At 39.6% G+C, this 23,429-nt stretch overlaps 1 protein-coding gene and 1 long non-coding RNA gene across 4 annotated transcripts in view; one reads left to right on the top strand and one right to left on the bottom strand.

Moving 5' to 3' along the window:
* The window catches only part of CAPN7 (calpain 7), a 32,090-nt gene extending 27,367 nt beyond the window's left edge, over nucleotides 1–4,723 (bottom strand). For 2 of the 3 annotated variants that reach the window (XM_068205454.1, XM_068205472.1), the window contains exons 1-2: nucleotides 4,542–4,723; nucleotides 505–613 (exon numbers count right to left, since the gene is read on the bottom strand). In XM_068205454.1, the coding sequence (XP_068061555.1) occupies nucleotides 505–613; nucleotides 4,542–4,643 (211 nt within the window). In that variant the 5' untranslated portion in view covers nucleotides 4,644–4,723. The remainder of the gene's footprint in view (nucleotides 1–504; nucleotides 614–4,541) is intronic. The other variant, XM_068205465.1, reaches the window with a different exon arrangement.
* A 661-nt stretch (nucleotides 4,724–5,384) lies between these two features.
* LOC137482857 (uncharacterized) lies at nucleotides 5,385–19,989 on the top strand. The gene is made up of 6 exons (XR_011004251.1): nucleotides 5,385–5,630; nucleotides 14,564–14,663; nucleotides 15,886–15,952; nucleotides 17,639–17,830; nucleotides 18,297–18,911; nucleotides 19,738–19,989. It is a non-coding gene; the product is annotated as an uncharacterized lncRNA (long non-coding RNA).
* The last annotated feature ends 3,440 nt before the right edge of the window (nucleotides 19,990–23,429 follow it).

Genomic DNA, 23,429 nt, shown 5'->3' with positions numbered 1-23,429 from the left:
AAATATTTTTAAACTTTGCTAAAAACATCTATGCAAGGGCAAGGAAACACCATCACCCTTCCCTGAAGCTGTGGTAAGCTTCCAGGATACTTTAAATGTGAAATAATGTAAATAAAATCTCTTTCATACTACATGGAGAACAAGGGTGTTTAATTATGTAAAATATTGCATCATTTGTGAAAATAAATCACCTATGACAATATACTTAGTGTCCATGTCACTTAATACCTTTATTAATGACCATTCTTGCATTTGCTCCTCAGAATATTTAAAAGCAAAGAACACCCACACCCAAGTCCTTAGAAAGTCAGTCTCTGCTTAATTTATGACGTATCAGAATTCAAAGCACTGATGTGCTCATTACATTTGTGGTTCTTTACAAAAGACAAGAAAATCAGAATAATAAAAACAGCATAAACACCATTTATATGTATTTCCCAGCAGCAAACAACTTTCCACTCAATTAATTTAAGCAGAGGTTTAATTAGAAAGCTCCTTACCCACCTGCTGAATGGAGAGCTTGAACTCTCTCCAAGTACTCATTTATTTTTTCTTGAATATTTTCCAAGTTGGACCCAGCCATCCCAGCATAAATCAAGGCTTGTGCAGCTTCCTGCAGGGAGAAGAATTGAGACAAAGTTAATGTTTGCTACCTAGAAAATTACTTACCATAAACAGAGGGGCTACAGCAGCCATGAGTTGCATAAAAGCAAGCTCTTACATTTGCAAAAAGACTCAGTGGCTGCAGGGAAATTCTGCTCAAAAGAGAAAGTTTCAAGTTATAAGCTAGATCATGTTTGATTTCTCACATCTGGGACAAGCTATAAGACTATAAAAACTATCAGAAGTTCTGTAAGATCAGATCTTAGGCCTGTTTATATAGTAATGTATGAAATTAGGAGATTTTCAGTAAAATTCTTCAAGCATGGACTGAAATCAGTTTGGTTTTAAAGCTGAGGATTTAAGGTTAGGAGAAAAAAGTAGCTATTCCAGTTATTTGTATTTAATCTGGTAATAACGAAAGCAAACAAATAAATAAGCTTTTTAAAATCAAATGCCAAGAATTTGTGTTTAGAAAGTGTTTTTTAAAATTATTATTACTCCAGATGAAGCTATCCAATCTAGAATGTCTACAAGTGTGAGGCTTCCTAGCTTCTCAAACCTGTTTTTTTAAATGTTTGTATGTACACAAAATACTGGATGGAAGTCTGCTTTCAGGAGGGAGTGTAGGCCTCTGGCTCAGAAGCACAGTACGTTAGCCACATTAAGGCTTTTTCCGTCCTGTACAAATCTATTAAGAAAAAACGCCTTCAGTTGCATAAGCTGTCTATCCCTTCACTGAATTTATGAAAAACACGTAAGGGTTGGCAGGGTTGCAATAAATAGCTAGAGCTGACACAGTCTCCAAACCATATGGAGAATCAACATTTGTCACCCCACGAAAATGACCACAGAAACCTTGTTTTGTCCTCATTATTGACATGGGGAAACCCCTCACTTTTGTGGCAGTGCTCACCTTCCCATCAGCAGCAGACGAGGTGGTTGGGTAGCAGGCAGGCTGGGAAGGCAGAAGGCAGAAGAGATGGTGCTCAGAGGGGCTGCCCTGCACAGGGCAAGCACAGATCCATGGCCATGGCTCCCATGTGTATTTTATGGCCATTATTTTGGTCAAGCTTAGCAGTTTGCTCCCATATCCATCTGTTTAGTATGTCCAAACTTAAAACTGATCCTGATACAGCCTGCATTTGTTATCAGGATGAATTTTCACTGAGAAACATCACAGAACCTAGTACTGCGTGCTCCCTGCCAGCATCCATCTCCATGTTACATCACACAAAACATCCACAGCCACTGAACAGTAAGCAGAAGTACCATTTATATGCAGCAATTAGTTTCCATTAAGGTCTAGCAAACAACTATTTTTTGCAGGGGAAAAAAGTACACTACAGTTATGTGCTCAAGGGATGGGTATATTTGTCTGTGACATACTGCAAGTACAGACTGACAAAACAGGTGCTGTATCACAAAGGTACGTGGTCTACATAAGACGAAAAGAACAAATATGGATCGTCAAACCAGTGTATAACTGATGTTGCTTCTGTGATTTCAAGCACAATTGGTTTTACCTGGTTTTAAAATGAAAATATAATGGAAACAAGTCTTTTATAAACCAAACCTGCAAAGGACTGAAGCAGATACAGAATGCTCATGGAGCCAGCAGGCCAGCTGTTTCCAGTGACCAGATGGATGTGCAATTCAGATTTAGCATTCATGATCCCTCCAATGTCACTACTATTTGTCACAAGTAGTGTGCCACAGTCACACTAAGAAAACTACTGATCATCAGTCTGCAAGCTGCTAAAGGCTGGTCAACAGCCAGACTTCGCAACAGCCTTCAGCAGTTTTGGCTGAAGTCATCAGTGTCCAAATATGATCCTGACATTTCTGCAGAGCACCATTAATTAGCAAACTGTCCGAAGCTGGCTTACATGCAGCACGCCTCTAGGCCTCTATCAAAGTTACATGGCAGCAGGAAGCCAAGCACACTTGCTAACCATAGGAACTCCATTCTCACATTTTAGTGTTGTCTAGGGCAACAACCGTAGCATTTTCCATATTTCATCCTTAAGGTCCCTTAAGTTCCTGCAGAAGCCAGTTCAGTACCCAAGCTTTCCCACATGCTTAGTAATTGCACCGGTGGGCTTTGAACTTCTTAGAGCAGTTGATAAAAAGGCAGTGATAGGCCAGAGCTTACTTCTACTGTGCTGGAATAAATGAATAAATAAATAAATAAAGTGTCCCTGAAATAATAAATGACATTTTGTAACTATTTTGTATAATCTAACATGGCAGTGATTCTTCAGGTAACATCCAGAAACCCAAAGGTATCTAGGTTACTCTCTTGTCTCGCATAGCTTCAAGTGCACCAAGACTGCCACAGGTGCATTTTTCCACTTAGCAAGAATATCACCTGTACACAGTACGTGAAGACTTTCTACACACATGTATGTTCAAAAGCATACAAGGGTGACTATTTGCATAAAAAGATATTTTCATTCTGAATAGCACGGAGCAATTTTTTCCACATAAAAGGAGAAATACACAGTACTAAAGAAGTACTGCACATGGTTATCAGACCATGCACACACACTGCTGCTGATGAACACAGAGCTTATCGGTGTTATTATGGGCAACTAAAATGTTCGCATATAAAAGGTTTACATATATAAATTTAGCCCCCACAAAACTAACAACTAGGTTAAAAACGCCCCCCAAAACTCTTCTTCCTATTCTTTCAAACTTACATGCATAGGCCACCGAGATATTAACACTATTCTTTCTAAGCATTTCACAGACACCTTGTACTCATGAAATAAAAGGCCAACTAAAGATCCCTTAACAAGTTATTGGAAGAGAATGACTTTGTCAGGATAATGGAATCTGTGGAATGATTACTGTGATAAGGATAAACAGAGGCTCTAGAGATCCCTTCTCGCGGGTGAGAAGTCAATGGGATAATGCACTTTAATGTAACTTTGTGACACATAAAACAACAAAATGAGACAATTTACATAGGTGAAAAATGCCTAATGGTTGCACAAAAACTACTAAATACTAACAGTAAGCCTACAGATATCGAGCGAGACACTGAATCAACTTCATTATACCCTTAGCTACACCAACCTGAAACTCTACTGAAACAATCAAATCTGGTCACTAATGGAAAGAATATTCACTCGACGTTAAAAACCTATCACTGATAGCTTGTGATCTGAAGCTGTCTTACTGCTGAGCATCTTATATTTCACCACAGACCTCTGTATTTATTTGGTGATTGTACAAGAGAGTTGGTCCCAGCTGCACACCAGGAGCGGCAGTATGCCCACTTGTGGTTCTCCAAAATGCCCAGCGCTTACATCGCCAACATAAAACTGATCAGCCTTCCTGGCCTGACAGGGCTTGCAGAGAGGCCAGGAATGAACATGAAGAACCAGCGGGGCAGAGACATTTTTAGGTTACAATGAATCTTCCCAGAAGCACTGAAGGGGCTGTGTCTCCAGCAGCTGGAACAAGCACCCGTTCCCGTTTTTTAAGCAGAGTGCCTGCAGCGCTACCCCTAAGCCTGTCGGTAAACACCAGCGCACGGGCAGCGCTCGTTCCCACCAAAAAACAGGACGCAGGGAAAAGGCGTTTCGCAACCCTCCCTGAAGAACGCGGCTCCTCCGAAGACAAACTTTCGACGCTCACGCACGCCCTTCCGCTCCCGTCTCGGCGGGCACCGCCTCGTTTTCCCCGGCCCGAGCAGCTCGTTCCCGGGGCACACCCGCCGGGGGAGGGCGGGGGCGGTCGCGCTGACCCAGCGCGTCTCTCTCCGCCTGCAGGGCCGTGACGGGCCGCGGGGGTCCGAACACTCCTCTCCGGCCCTCGGGGGGGCCAGGGGGGGAGCGCGAACACTCCCGCAGCTCAAGACCATCATGCAGCCCGCGGCGAGGGGAAGGAGACAGCGGCGCCCCGAGGGAACCGGCGCGTCCCCGCCGTACCTTGTAGTAGAAGACCGCTTCCTGGTAGCGCCCGCTCTGGTCCCGCTGCACCGCCAGCTTCGCGAACTTCACCGCGTCCAGCTCCAGCGTGGTGGCGTCCATGGCCAGCGCCCTCCCGGTGCCGGTGGCAGCGGCGAGAGCTCCCGTCGAAGCCCACCCTGTCTCTGTCCCCGCCTCCGCCAGCAGCCCCACGCCCGCCCGGCCTCTTCCCCCGCCTCCCTGACCCCGCCGCGCCCGTCGGCCGCGCCCCCATGTCTGGCCACGCCCCATGTCTGACCACGCCCCATGTCTGACCACGCCTCCGCGTCCATCTCATCACGTGTATGGCCACGCCCACCGGCTCAGATCGCCGCTGGTCCGCCTAGTTTGGCCACGCCCACCGCGCGCCCACCGCGCGCCCACGCCCGCGCGCTCCGGCAGCGCTGCGCGTGCTTGGGCGCGCGGGGGCGCGCGGGGGCGCGCGGGGGCGGGCGGGGCCGGTGAGGCGGTGGGCGGGAACAGCGCGCGCTCGCCTGAGGCGCTGGAGGGGCGAGCGCGGGCAGAGAGGTGATTACAGAATTACAAAATTACAGAATCAGTTAGGTTGGAAAAGATCTCCGAGATGATCGAATCCAAGCCATGACCGAACACCGCCGTGTCAAACAGACTGTGACACTAGTCCAGCCTTAAACACCTCCAGGGACGGTGATTCCACCACCTCCCTGGGCAACTCATTCCAATGTCTAATCACTCCTTCGGTGAAGAAATTCCTCCTAATGTCCAACCTGGACCTCTCCTGGCACACGTTAAGACTACATTCTCTTGTCCTGTCGCTGACAGACCCCGCCTGGATACACCCTCCTTTCAGGCACTTGTAGACAGCAGTAAAGTCTCCCCGGAGAAAGGAGAGGCTCTCCTCCTTTACTCCAGGCTGAACGCCCGCAGCGCCCTCAGCTGCTCCTCCCAGGATTTGTGTGCCTCACCCTTCACCAGCTCCATCGCTCCATTGTCTTTCTGGACTCACTGCAGCGCCTCAATGTCCTTCCTGAACTGATGGGCCCAGAACTGGACACAGCACTCGAGGTGTGGCCTAACCACTGCCGAGTACAGGTGAAGAATCACTTCCCTCGATTCTCTACCATCCCTTCTCTCCCATGGTTGTTAGTCACGGGTGAAGGAAGCAGGTGCAGCCCAGAGGTTGCAGAATGGGGTTGTTCTTTTTTTTTCCATTTCTCAATTTTTAATAGAGGTGGACATGGTTAATCCCCCTGAGGCAGGGTTTTCTAGCCTTTAAAGGAGAGCATTTTCAGTGCACACCTGTTTGTCATATAGGTGTAAAGTGGAAAGCATACAGAAAACCCGGCTTTATTGTACTGATCCTCATTAAAACAAACAAAAAATAAGGCTAGCAGTTTTGTAACCTAGATTGCATAGCTAGGATGTTCAGGAATTTGTTTTGCTTTTTTTCTACCATAAGAAGCAGTTAGGGGAAATCTGAGGGGTGGGATTCTTGAGGAGTGGGGTCCCTCCACAAGGGAGGGACATGGCAAGGGGTAATGGGAACAGGTTGCACTGGGAGAGGTTACATCTTGTGGTAAGAAATAAAATTTTTATAGAAGCATCGACCATTTGTTGGAACAGCCTCCTGGGGACATTGCTGGAGGTTTTCAAGAGGGTATAGGCAGGGTGCTAGTCTTATCTATGCTCCCCTTCCCACAGAAGGTTGAACGAGGTTCCTTCTCACCTGGACAATTCTATGATTCTACACGCTTTTATTTCTGCCTGTAAACACAGCTTACTGCAAGGCATTGTTTTCATGAGATATAAAAATACTGTCTGGCAAGATGTTCTGCAGCTCTCCTTCGTGTGTCTCTTTTCAGCCTGTTTTCTGATTATAGATTTAGTTAGAGGTGCAGCTAAATGCAGGAGTACTAGGTACTGAAATCTGTTATTTTCCCTATAATTTTCTTAAGTACAGAGTTAAGTGTTCCCATTCCATCTTCTGTTCCTTGGCCCTTTTGTGCTTTACCAACTGCATTTATATAAATACAGTAATGTTTAGTGCAAAAAGGAACTTTGTTTTTGTGATCTGCCATGTAGGGGGAAGTTATTGTGTTCTTCATTGCTTTCCTTTTTGGCTGTGCTCCTTATAAAGTTACTTGTTTTTAGTTTTCTTTTCTTTCAAAGTATATTTTATGGATTTTGTCTGAGCACAGGAAAGATTCACATTACACTAAAGGGTTTTTCTGAATAAAGCCCTTTTTGTTCCATATTTCCCTAATGATACTATGAAAATGAAGAAGTAGTTTCAGTCAGGGTCTGCTTCAATTTGATGTTGAGGCATAGTAGTGTAACTTGCATAGCCTAAAGTTAATTTGTGTATCATGGCTCCAGATTAACCATTTATGGATCAAATGCAACTCTGCAGTATTCAGAGTGGCATGCATGATGAAAAGGAGGCTGAACTGGGCAAAACCACAGATAATGCTGTTCCTTACTTAAATCTACATGCCAAAACCACTTATTCTGTAACATAAGCTAAGACCTCTTCCAGCTAATCAAAAATGTCACTTTGAAGAATTATTTTTTCACTATTTGATGGTCACTGTGATTGGCCCTTTTCAGATAATAAATGGCTTGTATGTTTCTGTTTCTTACTAATCCTCTCTCAAATTCTGCAAAAGGCTTTTAAATATACCGAAAGTACAGTAAGTTATTAAGGTCATGACTGCATCTAAGACTTCACACATATAATTTTTTTTGCCTTTTGCATGTAGCGGTGTTTTACTTTTGAAGCCATATATTAAAATTGGCCCATTTTCTTTCTAGATGAGGAAGAAAAATTTCTTTCAATTCATGTTGATATATCCTAGACATTTAAATTTTTATATGGTTAACTCTTGCCTCCCAAGATACTGTGCAGAAAACCTCTTCCACTAACTAAGATTATTAAATCCCTTTTCCCACTGTCACAAATCCCAATTCCACATCCAGGTCCTCTTCTGCCCCAGTTTTTCTTCCCTTTGGTGATATTTGCTCTGAGTATCCCTTACTTCCCACCTTTTACTTGCCTTATGTACCTTCCTTCCTAATCTCATCTTATGCTTGCTTTCTTTCCTTCCTGCCTGCCTTTTGCAGTCAATATTCTCTGGGAAGATTATAGCTTTATATGTTATCTTAATATTATTCCATCCAGCCCATGCCTTTTTGCAGAGGCAGTATCAGAAGAACAAATTCAGGTCTCTGTTTCTGTGTCATAGTTTTTCATTGCTAATAAGACAGAATGAGTTCATTTCTATTTGCTCTTCCTCTGAAGATACTTTCCTTTTGTCTCACATAATGCTGTAATTTGCTGTCTCCCAGCTTCTTTTCCTGCCTCCTGATTTTGATTCTTGTTTCTCTGCCTCTTCTTCTCATTTTTTCATAGGGATAGACATTTGCATTATGGTGATGCTTCTTACCTTAATTTTGCTTATTGCCATCCCTATTTTCATTTGACTGCAGCCAAAACTTTTTAATGCTTTATAATGCTTTCAGCATTTCACCCCAGACACTGAAAATCCCAAAGATACAAACCTTTGATATGATCTGGTCTGTGAATTCCTCCACCGTTACTTTCACTCTGTTGAGGCAATACAGAGTCAGAACAAGAGTTGCTCTGGTCCTTTATTCCTCTGACTGGAGTGCAGTTGGTGCCTGTTGAAAGAGTACAGGAACAAGATAAAGTCAAAGCAGTGTTTTGTCTCAGCTTCCCATAGGCTGTGGGTCGAACTCACATTATTTCCTCTGATACTGCTTGCTGGGCTTATTTTCAATTAATTAGTGTAATTGTTGCTTTAGCACATTTTGATTTAGGCATTCAAAATATTTGTTGGAATGTTTAAATTTGTTGTACAACATTCCATTAAAAAAAGCAAACCAAAGACCAAAATAATAAACCAACTTCCATGCTGTTTCTCAGTGCATTTTCCCACCCTTTCTTCCCTTCTTATTAAAAATTATGATCCTATCACTCACATCTTTTAGTTTGCCCATAAATTTGTGTTCTTTACTATATCTTTCTACCATTATTTTTTTTTGTCACACATCTAATCTCTTTTTAATCTCACAATGTTTCCTTTGACATGGAGTAACCAGAATAGTGTGCAGTATTAGAATTGTCTTATTAATTTTTTACCCAAAAATATAATACTAACATTTGGAATCCTCCATGGAGAGGATGAAAATATGATCCCAGTTCACAGACAGTTGTTGGGCTTGTTCTTTTCTCCTCCCCAAAACAGGTAAGCTTTTTTTTTTTTTTTTTTTTTTTTTTTGGTAAGATTTGTGATTCTGACTGTGTCAGAGCATACTCTGGTGAAATCAAACTAATTAGCAGTAAAGTTAAGCTTAGTGAAAAGCTGAATTTGTTGCTTTAGCTTGAATTGTTAATTTAGCTCAGTTGATCGCCAGCTAGCCTTGATATATTTATCACTAATGCAACAAGTGCATTTATCAATGGCTGCTCCAAATCTTTATTTCTGTTGCTCCAATAAACTGCACCAGTGAAGAATTTGTGATTGTAAAAGTTCTTACTGAACGTGACTAGACTTACAGGGCCAAATTGGTTATAATCAGAAATTCAGCCTACCTGCACCCAGCACCTCTGATCTCTGAGGACTAGCTGAAATGCAAGGGGATTTATTTTCTCCCAAATTGCATACTGTAATGCAGCACTGGCTCTTCTCCTTTTTATTTCTTGGCATTTTTAGGTAACCTGTGTATTTTTGCAATAGATGACCACGTTGTTCAGAAAAGAAGCTGGATATGCTGTGTTCACATTTCATAGGGGCCTCCCCCTTCGCCATTTTAAGAATCAGCATCCCATATATTTTATCAATGGTTACTTTTTCCTCTACTTGTTAAAGAAGACCACTGTGTGGGAAACTTTAAATGCCCCTGTATGGAACTACCTTCCAGAATTATTCTCTCTTACGAATGATATCCTTTCCCAAGTGCTCTCCTTTTACAAGTTGCTTTCCAAACCTTCTACCTGAAGTACTGTTCATATTTTGACACTGTTGCTTAGCCGGGACAGTGTTCTCTCATTGCTTCCATGGACTGTGCTGTTTCATGTGTAGTCAGACTATAGGTAATCTCTTCCTTTATAGTTCCAAGTACAGGAAGAGAATGGTAGTTGTCACTACTATAAAATAAATAAAACTAATCACTCCATTGGCCTCTTCCCTCTTAATGTCATTTGTATTATTTTATCATTGAAGTGTGCTGAATAATTTCTTCATCCCACATTAAAAGATTTTAGGTTTGTGTTTCCCAGTTTGATTCAATACAGTAAATGTCGGGTTAATTTATTTCAGACATGTGATTGTCACCAGAGGACACAAGGAGAAACGATGCACCACAGCTTTGGTCACCATGAAGAGACTAATTTTTTTTTTTTTTTGACTCCAATCATTTATAGTTCTCAAAAGGTGCCAGTGGATTGGAAGGTGAACGTGCCACCTCTCCAACGACACTGGACAAACTACCAGTCTATCAAATTTCTCCGCCTCTATGAAAGAATGCAAAACAATAGGGTGTTTACAGAAAGTTGCATGAGAAAGTTCTCTACAAGAATGTAAATTCAGAAGGCTTTAGAAAATCCTAAGAAATCAGGGTGACATATGATGGTTTATATTTTAAAGACTTGGGGAGATCTAGTGTCGGAACCCAGAATGTCCCTTGGACACTCTTGAATGTTCCGGGCCCAGGTCAGAAGCATTTGAGACCCTAGAATGCAGCCACAGACCCCCTGTGGCTTTGAACCTGATCCACGGAACAATTTACCAACCTTGCAGGAAGAACAAGAAATCACAAAAGTTTAGATATTATAGTAGAAGTAGTCACAAAGTGAAAGGGAGAACTTTTGAGTGCTGTACAGGGGGGTTTTAGGCCTTGTACAGAGGGGTCTGAGTTTTGTACATGGGGGTCAGAAGTTCTAAGATGAAGGGACTTGGGCGTGCCCTGTCCTCTTTCTTTCTTCTTCCTAACCTCCATGTTCTTGGTGATGTTGGCACTCACAGATTGGTTTAGAGTAGAAAGTCACTGTTCAATACAGGTGATGGGCATTGGGGAAAAACTATAAACATTTAATACGCAATGTATGATATAAAAGAAGGCACCAGCCCCCTGGGAGTCGGAGTGTGCCTTTGCCTGACTGCTGAACGGACCCCAGCAGTTCAAGGAGAAATTCTTTTAGATAACATACAATAAACTATCTTGAGACCGGACGACTGAAGACTACTGAGTCTTTCTTTGGAGGCATGGGTTGGAGGAGAGACTTTTCCACCATTCCGGGCCACCCCAGTCAGGGAGTGAGCCCAGACAATCTAGGACTTAGAGGCATGGAGCAAAATGACAAGAAGCTAAGGAAGGTAAAATATCTCACTATAGAATGGCTGCTGTTTGTTCAGAACATCTTTAAATATCAATACCCGTTTCATCAATAACTTGTTGAATGCGTATACACAAGTGTTAAGTGCATTCTGCAATCATTTAGGGAAACTTTGCCCATATTTTTCAGCTATGTAGGAGCAACTCTTTATATTTATGGGCCTGGTTTGCTTGGCTGCTCCAGAGCAAGTCTGTTTATGTTCTCCAGTGCATAAAATGTTTTCTTAAACAGACTTGAGTGATCTTGGTTTATTTTTGTGCAAAGCACCACAAATTTACTGTTACATAGGCTACCTAAGTATTGTATTTTCAGGACTGAACCCCTACCTATTGTTTATATTAAAGTCTTTTTGCTACAAAATTAAATTTTCCTTGATGGAAGGCTTCTGAATATGAACCCAGACCTCTGATTGCTGCAGATGGTACTCTTATGAAAATAAGAAGTCAGGGAAAGCATAGGTGAAAATAAAGCCTTTAAGTTTGTATATGATATTTTAATTTTTAATATGCTAGAAATCCCTTCTATTCATAGGGCTTTGGATTTATGAAACTATTTGAATAAAGGAATCAATTATATTATACCACTAGGTGTCCATCTATGATTAGATTGAAGTTAGAATTTTTTGCAGGAATTGAAAAAATACATTTTTAGTTTTGCTCTGATTTACCTATGAGTGTAGTTAAAGTTGCTTGAGTTAATTTTGGTTTTGAAGTTTTCTTGACTCCCTCACAGAGAATTAGATTTGGTTTTTATAGTCAAACGTCCAGTATTCAGACTGGTCAGAAATATTGGGTCCCACTGTCCCCCAAACACTAGAGAAATAGCAGTATGAAATACAAAATCGTGTTACTATAGATTCTGTAGATATTTTTTAGTAAGTAACACAGTTTCAGCGGAGATCATTGCAGTCCTCCAAAATTTGTTTGTTTGTTTATACAACTTTCTAAAAGCAAAATGTTCCTCCTTACACTTTTAAAACACTGGTTCTCAGTTTTCTGGGTTGTAATTTGTGGCATCTGTTTCAAAACAGTCATGGTGACAGGGACTGTGATCCTTATTATAGAAAGAGGGAAGAAAAGAGAGAAATTTATCTTGATAATAATATATCAAAATATTAAACATAGTCCTAGTTAATTTTCTCAATTTCAAGGACAGAAAAGTTATAAAATAGGTGCTCAAATGGGTCTCTGTCATCTGTTGAAAAACATTTCTGTAAAGAAAGCCTTCTTCTTTATAGGATATCAAATTTTTACCAGAAGCAACTCCTAAAGGGTTAGTATTGGCTGATATTTTATTAGCTTTTTGAAGAAAAATTAAAATTCAGACTCTATGTCTTGGGTGAGATGGGCGTTTTTAAAGGTTCCTTTAGTGCTATTTATTTTCTCATTTCCGACGAAGGCATTTTAATTAGCATGAATAATGTTATTTACAAGAAACTTGAATTTAATCAAGTAAGTCCTTTACTGAACAGCTTGTTATACTGTCAAATTTGTACTCCCAGGTAATTAAAAATTTAAAACTCTAGACACATTCCTCATTGTGATGGATTGGCTTCAGCTGGCAGCCAGGCTTTCACACTTCTACCTCCACAAGAGGACAGGACTAGGAGAGGAACAGAGTGAGAAAACTCATGAGTTAAAATAAAGACAAGGAAATCATTCACCAGTTACTGTTGACAAAACAGACTCCAGCTGGGAATTAAATTATTTTATTGTCCATTAGCATAAACATTTAGTTAGTGATTTGGGCATTGGGAAACAAAGATAACAAACATTTAAACACTTTGTGAAAACACTTTTTCTCCCCCTTTTGCGGGCTTAACTTCACTCCAGACACCTCCCCTCCCCTCTTGTTACTGGTGCAAGTCACATGTAGAACTTTAAGAAAGGGTGATGTATGATGCAGGAGTTAGAGGTCAGTATGTAACAGTTTCTCTTTGCTGCTCCTTGTTTCTCTATTCTTTTGCTGTGTTTACTTGTGTGCTTTGCTCAGCTGTGGGTTCTCCACTGGCTGTACTCCCTTTGTGGTGGGTTATCCCTGCTCCAGCATGGTGTGCCTGCTACTGCGACCTTGTTGCTCACCATACACTTGTCGTCTCAGTCTTAGTTTTTTCTGCCCTTTCTTAAAATATTTTTCAGACAGGTGTGACAAACCTTGGCTGGCTCGGCTTCAGTGTGCAGTGGGTCTATTGCTGGGTCAGCTGTTTTTGACACAAGGCAGCCCCATACCTCTTTTCACTGAGGCCACTTCTGCAACCCCACTACCACTATCAAAACCCAGTATATTTATATATATATTTATACTCCAGTATATTCATAAAGGGATCAGCTTGAAGAGAAAAAAGAGATAATTACAAATAAGGATTTTTCCTCCTCAGATCTGTTAACAGGCAACTTGGTAAAACTAAGGCGGTGATTTGGACTGGATTCATTACTGCAAGGCACAACTGAAAACCTGTTGGAGGGTAACAAGACCCATTTAGAGGATACATGGATTTCAAGTTCCCTTTCTAGGGTTACCCTCTTCTATTTGCAGAGTGTACCCTGGGCTAAACTAAATCCACAGCTGCAGAAGGAAACAATCCCTGCTGCCTCAGCTGGTAACTGCTGAATCTAGCAGGAAAGACCCTTGTTGAAGATCCTTGTTGGTGATCAAGGAGACATAGGTCAGAAACCACTGATGCCTCCTGTGGGTTGTCCTTCATGTACAGTTTGTATGTTCCTGTGGCTGCTGCTCTCATGAAGGTTTGGGTATTAAGAGTGTTGTCTTCTCCTGTTGGAAGGAGGTTCGTGTAAGAACATATTTTTGCCATTTTACCAGCAAAATTAAATTTCTGAACTTGATGTGTATCAGCTGTGCTGTGCCAAGTGCTGTGTGAAAGCAATACTAAATAGTGAGATCAGTGAGAAGGTAAAACTACTTTGTGCATATTGTCATATTGTCTTTTAGAGGGTAATGTACATGGGGTAACTGTTCATTGAGTTTGCACTTGACCTTCCCAAACAGTAATTTTGTTTGCATATCATACTCTTAATTGAGACTGTGTCTTTCAGGTGCATGATTGGTTTCTCTTGACTGCATTCTTCATGCCCCCACCCGCCCCCCCACATCTTACATTGTACTCAGGTTCTGATTGCTCTCTCTGATTTGTTAGCAAGTTTAACAGTTCTAATAAATACAGATATATCAAAATTTTAAAAAAAATTCAAAAAAATCAAAAATTTCAAAAATTTCAAAAAATTTCAACTCCTGTCTGAGTATAGAAATGCCCAACAATGGTGAAAGTTTGAAGAACATTCATATCCATTGGACTTGATTAAGAAGGTCAGATCAGTGGAGTGTGGAGAGGGTGATTTTTTGGGAAATCCTGGGGATCACAGAAATGGTTTCTGTGGCTTTTAAGTAAGATGGTTTGATACAGGACTGGGTAGTTTATCCTCCTGCCAATACTGCTAATGAAGTTGGTCTGTAAAAATTCAATTATTTTGCTTGATGTACTTACTCTAATTAAAAACTAAAATTTTGCTTTAATTAAAGTAATGATTCTCCATTAAAGTATATTATTGCAGGATTTCATCAAATAACCATATTCTTTATAACTATCTTCCAGGGCGAGCAAGATATTGGATGCTTGAAGAACCTTTTCCTTCATGAATGAACTTCATTACTGTATTAATGACATCTGACTGAATTTTGGAGATAGCTTTGTGGTAAAAACATTTTCATGTCCTTAAGCTATAAAATCTAGGTGAAAAGAATAAATGTGTATGAAGGAATGGGGAAATGTATATGAAGGAATGAGGAAAAACTGCTCAGAATAATTGTAATGGGAGGATGGAGTACAATTGCTCCAAGATAATTTTGACCCATCTTGGTAATTGTCACTTTTCTGAGAAAGTTTTTCCTCATGAATTGATGCAGAGAACTAATCTGATAGCATTTGGAGTAGATACCAAGTGTACATCTTCAGCTTCCTCCAGTCTTTCCCTGTGTGCATAAATACACTTGTACTCAGTCAAACCAGTTTTTACTACAGATTTTTTCCATTTTTAAGTCAAATGATATGATTTCATCAATCATCAAATTACATTATTTGAGTTTGTATTTTTGAAGGAGGCCAGACACATTGTTCTAAGCAGTTATTAGGCAGACACCAGGCAGATTCCATGATGAGTGCTAAAATAATGCCATTTATATTGCATAGGAATGCAGCAGAAAAAAATAATGACATTTAAGTCCTGAGGACACCAATGTGTATATAATGGTGGCCTCATTCAGTTTTTGCATATCCTAAACTTTTATTTTACCCTTGAAAATTTCACTAGGATTTAGTTGTTCATAGGGATAAGTGTTTGTACAGCTGGAACAAGAGAAATTATAGGTACACTGCATGTGAATCTCTTAACCTAACAATAAATCTCCAGATATTAATAAAAAATAGCATGCCAAAAAATCTAGTCCATTTTTCAAATGAAAACCCAATTATTATTTTTTTTCCTTCTGCACAGAGTCTCCCTTTAGTCCTGTGGGACCATTGTGCAGGATTTAACTGTGTGATGAAACAATACTGAATAAAGTCTAGCATGTAGTGGGTTTTATAATCTGCATTGTTGCAGCATGTCTACTCTGAGCTACCAAAATAAAATGGCTGAGTACAATCAAAAGGAATTAAGGACAGAAAACCATGGCCTGGAAATGCCACTTCCGATCTCGCTGTCATATCCTATAACCTTTTCACATGGTAGTGGCTTTGCATGTGACTGTCTCATTTTTATTATGTTTTTACTTATACATTGTATTTGTCAAGGTTAAAAGGCAATAAGGTATTGGTTTTTAACAAAATTGTGTCTGCCTCAGATAAGTGAACAGCATAATGATATGAAAATGTACCTAAGATCTAGGACGATTCCTGTGCTTGCTTTATTTTTAAAGTACTGCAGGCAAGGAAGTTGGCAGTGAGTACTGTCTGGAAAACAGAACTGGACCTCCAACAGTATTAGTGGATGAACATTTCTTTGACTGTTTTGCTGCCTAGAAACAAAGAAGCAGCTTAGAATTGGAACTGGAGTAGCCTGGAAGTTATAACTGTTTTGGGCAAAAAATCCCCAGTGTATCTTGCAGGAAATTGTCTTTCTGCTGTGTTTTACAAGTGACATGTGTGTACACTTTTTTAAAGTGGATCCTGTTGTTAGAGCTTAACTTCAGGCTCTCTGCAATGATCTTTGAGTCCCAAGAGGAATCATTGTGTTCTGTGTGAAGATACATTTTTCATCAAAAAATTGAACCAATCCTTGGTTCATCAAATCTTTTGTCAAATAATTTTTTCACTCTCCCTGAAAGTCTGTGTGAGAGAAGAATAAAAAAACCCAGCAGAAAGGTAGTAATGTTCTAGGATCAGAGACTTCTAGAGATAAAAGATGGATTTTTAATGCCCTCTGATTTATTTACTTTCAATTCACTGGCTCTTTGTGCATATCTGATGTTTTAGCAATCCCAACACCCTGCTGCAAAGCATTCCACAACTTAAGCACCCAATACTTGAGCCTCCATTTTGCTTGCTGTGAATCTGCCAGCATCTAGCTTCAGTTGACATCCTGTCTTTTTGTTGAAGAGCCACTGTGTATAAAGCTCATGGCTTTATAAACATCCATCATATCTTTACTCAGTTGTCTATTTTCTCCAGTAGTCTGCATAGTCACTTTATGCTTGGATGTTTTTCCATACCTTTCATTTATCCTTTTTTATCCTGCTTTGTGCTTGGATGAAGCTGCAGAGTTATTGCTGATCTCTGAAAACATTGTTACTTTACTTCAATGGAGACATTGGTATTTGATCATATGAGAGCAAAAAAGAGCAGGAAGGAAAAGAAATAAATGGGCTTGAAGGGTCTGTGTTGTCCAGTCAAATGCAAAAATTGCTGCTTCTTTCTGTGTCTCACGAAACCCTGCAATGAAGTTAGGCTCTTCAATAGATCAAAATCTTCTAAACCAAACAGTATGTCACAAGAACAGAAGTAAAATCCAAACCAAGCCAACGCTTAGGTAAGAGTGAGATGTCTTATGAAATAATAAAGGGAACTCAAGAGAAGTAGTAAAGGTGTGCAATTGTGCACATTTTATTAACCTCATCTCATCTCATCTCATCTCATCTCATCTCATCTCATCTCATCTCATCTCATCTTTATGTACCAGCTAAGTGGGAAGTATTCCAGTTTATAATAGATCTCATTGAACTCTCCATTCTTAGGAACATAGCAGAGTTCACTCTGCCAGATGTTCTAATTTCCTTTCTTTTGTATGAAAATTGGTATTTTCATATTTCATATTTCATATTTCATATTTCCTCAGAGGAGGAAAACATATTTCCTTAGAAGGTAGGTGTGTCTTTGAGGATTTTCTTCCTGTCTCCTCTGCTTGAAATCCAAATAATTTTACTAAATACCAAAATTGCCACAGCAAGGTTTGACTTCAGTAATGACCTGTGTCAAAAGCCAGGAGTGTAGAGGTCATGCAGAATCTATAGCCTTCAAGTTTATATTATTTCTTTTGAATGTTAAAGCTCTAGATGTTTTACTTTTTTGCATTTCCTGTTTTGAAATACGCAGACTTTCTAATATCTGTAGTAGGTCACAAAATTAATGAAATAGAAATAGAGCCTATTTAGAGCTCACTGTGTGTTCTTCTAGACAGTGCACACACATTCAGATCAAGATCCTGAAGACATGATGAAGACTTAAGCCACGGGAGTAAAAAATGAATGATGCAAGAGTGGCATCAGGGACAACGGAGTTTTCACCTTAAGCCTGAGTCTGATCCCTTTAAAAATAATTACACAAAAAACTTTATTGTGCTCAAAAACTACCCTCAGCTACAATGAGGTAAGCCTGCCTATTGCTTTCCTTCCACCTCCCTAGTTTGTTTCCATTTATGAAGTACCTTAATGTTCCCAGCAATGCAAAAAATCCCCAAAATGGGTTCCCAAGAGACCTAGTTAAAAGCTTTGCTATTCATCATGAGAGAATAAATTATATAGTAGTTTTCTTTTGACCTGGAAAATATATTTTGCTTAGAGTTTATTAAGGAATAAAGACTGATCTTGCATTAAATTTTGAAAAGGTATACGGATGCAGTGATTAGTTAGACTAGAATGGGTTTAGTCCTGAATTTTGACTGAGCATTTAAATAGTTTTTCTTTGTAAGAAAATTTCAACTGTATTAATACATGGAATTAATTCACCTCTTCTGCAATGCAGGTATAAAGCTCCCTGTAATGATATTAATGTGATGGCTCCAGGCTTCTTAAACTGAGACTTTTTTTTTTTTTTTTTTTTTTTCTTGAAACAGGTGGCTACCTAAGGCATTGACTTCTTGGCATGGTAGCTTGTCTGTGTTTGGAAGGGTAGGAATCAATTTTTCCAGCAGCTACTGCTGCTCCTTTACCTTGCTTCTTAACTTCACTGATACCTGCCTAGTTTATTGTAATTTTATTTTCCACATCCATTCCATCCTTTTATTTAAAACTGGCATCCTTGATATAGGATGCAAGCCTGTGCACAAACAGACATAAGTACCCTGTAACAGGCAGTATTTTGTATTAGGTTTGTTTGGGAGGATAAATGAGTCTGGTGTTACCAGCTAATGGGGTTAGATCATCCCAGAGCAATGCCAACTACCCAGTTTTCTACATGTAGTTACTTGTGTTCCTCAGTTTTGTTTGTGTTTGCCAGCATGTGTTCACTGCTGGAACTGTTATGGAGCCATGAGATGTCACTGCAGGGTTGTAAACTGAGCCTGAGATATTTTTAAGAAGTTTTGAAAGTCAGGTTTTTAAAATTTGTTTTTATGAAGAATTCTTGCCTTCCTAGGAAGTGACGAGTTTTTATCTGTACAGGATTAATTACTACTACTTTCATCATGTGAATGTGCTACAGGATCAGGATGATCCAGAAACTTTTTCAGGTATTCTGCAAGTAGGTTTAGTTTGAGTGATGGATCAGGCAAACATTCAACAGTGTCCATCTCATATTCTGGCCAGTGGGCTCCCTACCCCCAAATGCAGGAGAGACTGGCAAAACATTACAGTATTTGATGCCTGAAATCAAATTTTCAGTAAAAGGTTCAACAAAATAGACTTAGAGCCACTACATCCCTAAAAAGTAATTTTGTGCAATTGCCCTTTCGTTGGTGTGATGTAGTCCATACTGCGTAGAGCTCCTTGTGATTGGAGCAGGGATTGGTTTGCAGGAATCGTTACTCACATTACTCACGTGAATGTTACTACGTGATTAGCCTTAGCATTAGCCTTGCTTACCATGGCATTATTAGCTCATGCTTCTTTTAGCTTTTACACCTTTCCCAGTTACTATGTTCAGAAGGGATGGACTTTCCTACTAAATCTCTCTTTTATTGGAAAAAAAGCAAAAGATCTCTCTTGGATCTTGAAGCAGTGTGACCTGTAGAGTCTCCCTTAAAATAGCTGGTCATTGCCTGTGCCAGGCAGTCTCAGTGCAATAGCTTTTCCTTTTCCTTCTAAGGGAAGACATTACTGCAGAGGTTGGAATGAAAGCCCCATCTGTACACCAGATCCTTATCTACTGTAAACTCTGCTAATGAAGTCTGTGGTTCTTTGCTGATTTCTATCCCAAGGGAGATGTAGAATAGGAAATAAATGGGGAAAAATAACCCAAAGTTGCTGCCTGTCTTTCCTGAGACACCTGATGGCTATAAAACATAACAAAATTGTATGGGTTTTAATATTGTGTGATACATAGAAGATGTTTCCTAGGGAAACAACAACAACAACAAAAAATGGATGATGCAGCTGAAGGTTAAAGCAAATTGAAAATAAAATGAAATGCTGAAGAGAAAAAGTCAGTCTGCATGGAGGGAATCAGGCAAGCCAAGACACATCTGGAACTGAACCTGGCTAGGGAAATGAAAAATAACAAACAGTTTTTCTTCAGGTACTTAGGACAAAAAAGGAAGAAAAAGAAACTGAACCCTTGTAGCTACACAGTTTGTGGTAATTAGGGATGAGGCTCAGTGGCAGCCCCTCTGTACCTACGCAATAGTACACAGTTGACATGAGATGACCCTGCCTGACTAGTGGGAAATGGGACCTGTCTATGACTGACACGTACAAAACGGATATAATCAACAACATTTTTTGCTTTGGTCTTCACTAACAAGTGCTCCAGTCATGTCACCCAATTCCAAAGCCCAAAGGGAAAATGCCCACTTAAATGCCCCTTAAGAGAAGATCTGGTATAAGACCAGTTAAGGAACCTGAATATGCACAAATCCCATCTTTTCCAGGTGGCCTTGCCTTCTGTCCCCCACTTTCTAGATGCCCTTGCGCAATAGGTGTGAGGCTCTACAAGTGGAAGTGAATAATGATTCATCTTACATGGGGGTATCCCTGAGGTTAAGTTGCTCTACTCTTTGCATCAAAACTGCTTCCATAAAGAAAAAAAGATGGGTGAGACTCCCTTCTGAAGGGAACAGGAAACCCAATGTCTCTGATGTGGGCAATTGAGCTTTCAGTGGTTTTTTTTTCCCATTTAAGTTTGAGATATCTCAAACATTTCTGTAACATGAAGAAGCATTTTTCTTACCTACAATGACTCCAAATAAATTTGGTAACATAGTGGTTGCTGTCTCCTTTTCATTGAAGGGAACTTTATTGTCTGTTGAGGCCAATGTCTCTGGGTGGTATTTTGACTCACTTCTCAATTTTTAGAGGATCCCAGGAGCTCTGGTTGCAGTGTTTGGAAGAAATTAGCTTATTTTAAAAAAGGGATTGAACTGCAGTTAAATTATCTGTATATCACTATATTGTGCAGGACAGTGTGCAAGATTCCACTTCTTTTTAGCTTTCCTGACACCAGATGAGGTAAAAGCATTTGTTTAGAAGCCCTTTTACGTCTGAACTGAACCTACAACCTTCAAAGCAAAATTAGAATGTAGAAACATAATGGCTCATGCAAGACTTCTAATCAGTAAATAATTAGAGGCATATGTAGTCTTGAACTGAAATTTTGTCCAGGAAATGTTAGTAGCGCTCAGGGAAAAAACATTGATGCTGTAGTTGTTTTCTTTTGTGTGGTCCTAGGGAAACAGAGGGTTCTTTTTGTAGATGATGCTGTAGAGGCCAAATTCCATTACTATTATTAATTGTATGTTATCTCAAAATACATTTTCTACATAGGTTATTTAGTGTGCACGAAGTGAATTTCAGTGGGCATTGTCAATATAAAAAATGTGGTGAAAGAATTTATGTGCACAATTCTTGCTGGATTGGAACATCAGAGACAAGGCTTTGAAGGAAGAGAACCCAAGACCTTCAGCAGTAGTTTGGAGATTCAAGTGATATTCTTTCATCTGCCAAAATAGTCCTATGTAGTACTGACTAATCACATATGACAAACCCTCATTTTGCAAGTGTGATTTCAGCATTTAAAAGCCTAGTATTATAGCATTAAAAAAAAAATCAGAGAACACTGATTTTTGAGAAAACACAACACTTCAGAGGTGCCAAATGGTATTTAAATTTTTTTTGCCTTCAGGGAAAAATTGGAACTTTTAGCTTATTTTTATTCTGTATGAAGCTACATTTTAAAATTTCTTAGCTCCTCACAAAGCCTGTTTATTCAAGATCTGCTGTAGTGAGATACCGTTTCTGAGGATTATTACTGAATGTTTGCATATGGATGAAGTTACATTTTATCTGCTGCATTGTGACTTTAGTGCATGGTAAGTATCACAAAATGCATTTTCCAAGTTACCTGTATAGGCATGCAGACACCTAAGAAAGTGTCAGATTTCCACACTTACTTTCCAGAATTTATTACGGATTTTTCTCCCAATATGGCAATATATAAAACATGCTTTTAATTTTCATCGGTTTCACAACAGCTGCAGTTTTAAATGTGATTGCCACAAAGTTATTCAGCTTGCATACAATCATTTACATAATTCTTTCACACATTCAAATCCAAATACGGTGTAGTTCAGTCAAACAAATCTCCTTCATGTCAACGAAGGAGAAAAGAGCCTTTGGATAAACAAAATTTATTCCAAATGATTCTAAGTAAAATACGCACCTAGTAATAATATCAGGATGCTTCAGAAATGTGTATGTCTCTTTGCTTTGTTCACTTTACAAAGATGTTTCATTTGACAAGACAACATGAGCCCTGAACTAATTATGGGTGATATTGTAGTCTTGTGAAGATATGTACAAGCAAAAGTCTTGATTCTTCCTAGCTTCCTATTTTACTGCCATCAAAAGTGATAGATTCTGGTAAAAATGCATGATTTTCAGCACTAGAAATGAGAGGATAATTAGGTGGAGTTTCTAAGCATATATGTTGGCAGAAGTTTTACTTCTATTGACTATTGTAAGGTAAGATTTTTCTAGCATTAAGGTTTTATAAAGCAAGAATCTGCATCTTGCCACTACCAATAAGCTCCTATTTTTAGAATCCTGTCTCAAAGGTATATCTAGCATATGTTAGTGAATAATTGATGGTTTAAAAATTGTGTAACGCTGCATACAAGCTGTGTCCTCAGTTTTAAATTCCCCACTTTGTGGTAGTTCAGCATGAGGGGACTTATACTATTTTTATTCTAAAACAAGAATTGTTATAAAACTAATTTGTTCCAGATGAGTTAGAGTACTTACTCCTGTGGAGAGGATGCTTTCCCACTCAATATTCCTGGAAGTAGGAGAGTCACATCTGCTGGTTTTCTTAAGAACTTTCGGCTTTGAGAAGCTGCTTTCATGAATGAAATACTTGTGTTTAGTTCACTTAATATCCTTTATTAAATGAGTCAGCGAAGCACATGTGGGTAAGGTTTTGCCTTTATACTGTTGACATTTGTGTACTTTCCGGTCAAAGGGACTGGCAAGGATATGAAAAATTACTTGTATCATCCTCCAGGTTTAGCTGGCCCATTTTACAAGGTCTGTGAAATGGTTTTGGTTTCCTGCTTTAATGCTTTTTATTCATCGCTTTTATACTCTTTTCTGTATGTAAACAAACTTGATCTGTGGCACTGCCATGGTATTTCATTGATACTGACATGATACTATAGCAAAGTAAGTCTAAGGCCAGAATAGATAGGAAAGGGCGAGTGGAACAATAACAAATGCATCTCTAGTTCCATAAGAACTTTCTGTAAACTACTCCACCATATGAAGGAGCTATTTTGATCTCCTTTACCCCTTTTAACAAATCCCTTGGTACAAGATATATTCACCTTGCTGTGAAATATGAATATACAGGTTACTGGTTACAGTCCCAAATTGCTGTATGAGGGCTCCTTCTGTTCTTCTTTTATTGACGCCAAAAAACAGTGTTTAGGAGTTTGAAAGTGAACTAGTTCTGAGTCAAAATGAGTCATTGCTAGGTAAGAACTTGTTTAACTTGAGGGTTAAAGACTCTTAAGTTTCACAGCTCCATTTACTGGGTTTGG

The sequence above is a fragment of the Anomalospiza imberbis genome, chromosome 1 (genome assembly GCF_031753505.1).
Source record: "Anomalospiza imberbis isolate Cuckoo-Finch-1a 21T00152 chromosome 1, ASM3175350v1, whole genome shotgun sequence".
Classification (NCBI taxonomy): domain Eukaryota; kingdom Metazoa; phylum Chordata; class Aves; order Passeriformes; family Viduidae; genus Anomalospiza; species Anomalospiza imberbis.
Note: the sequence above shows the minus strand (reverse complement) of the source record. Positions and strands in the feature narration are given on the sequence as shown.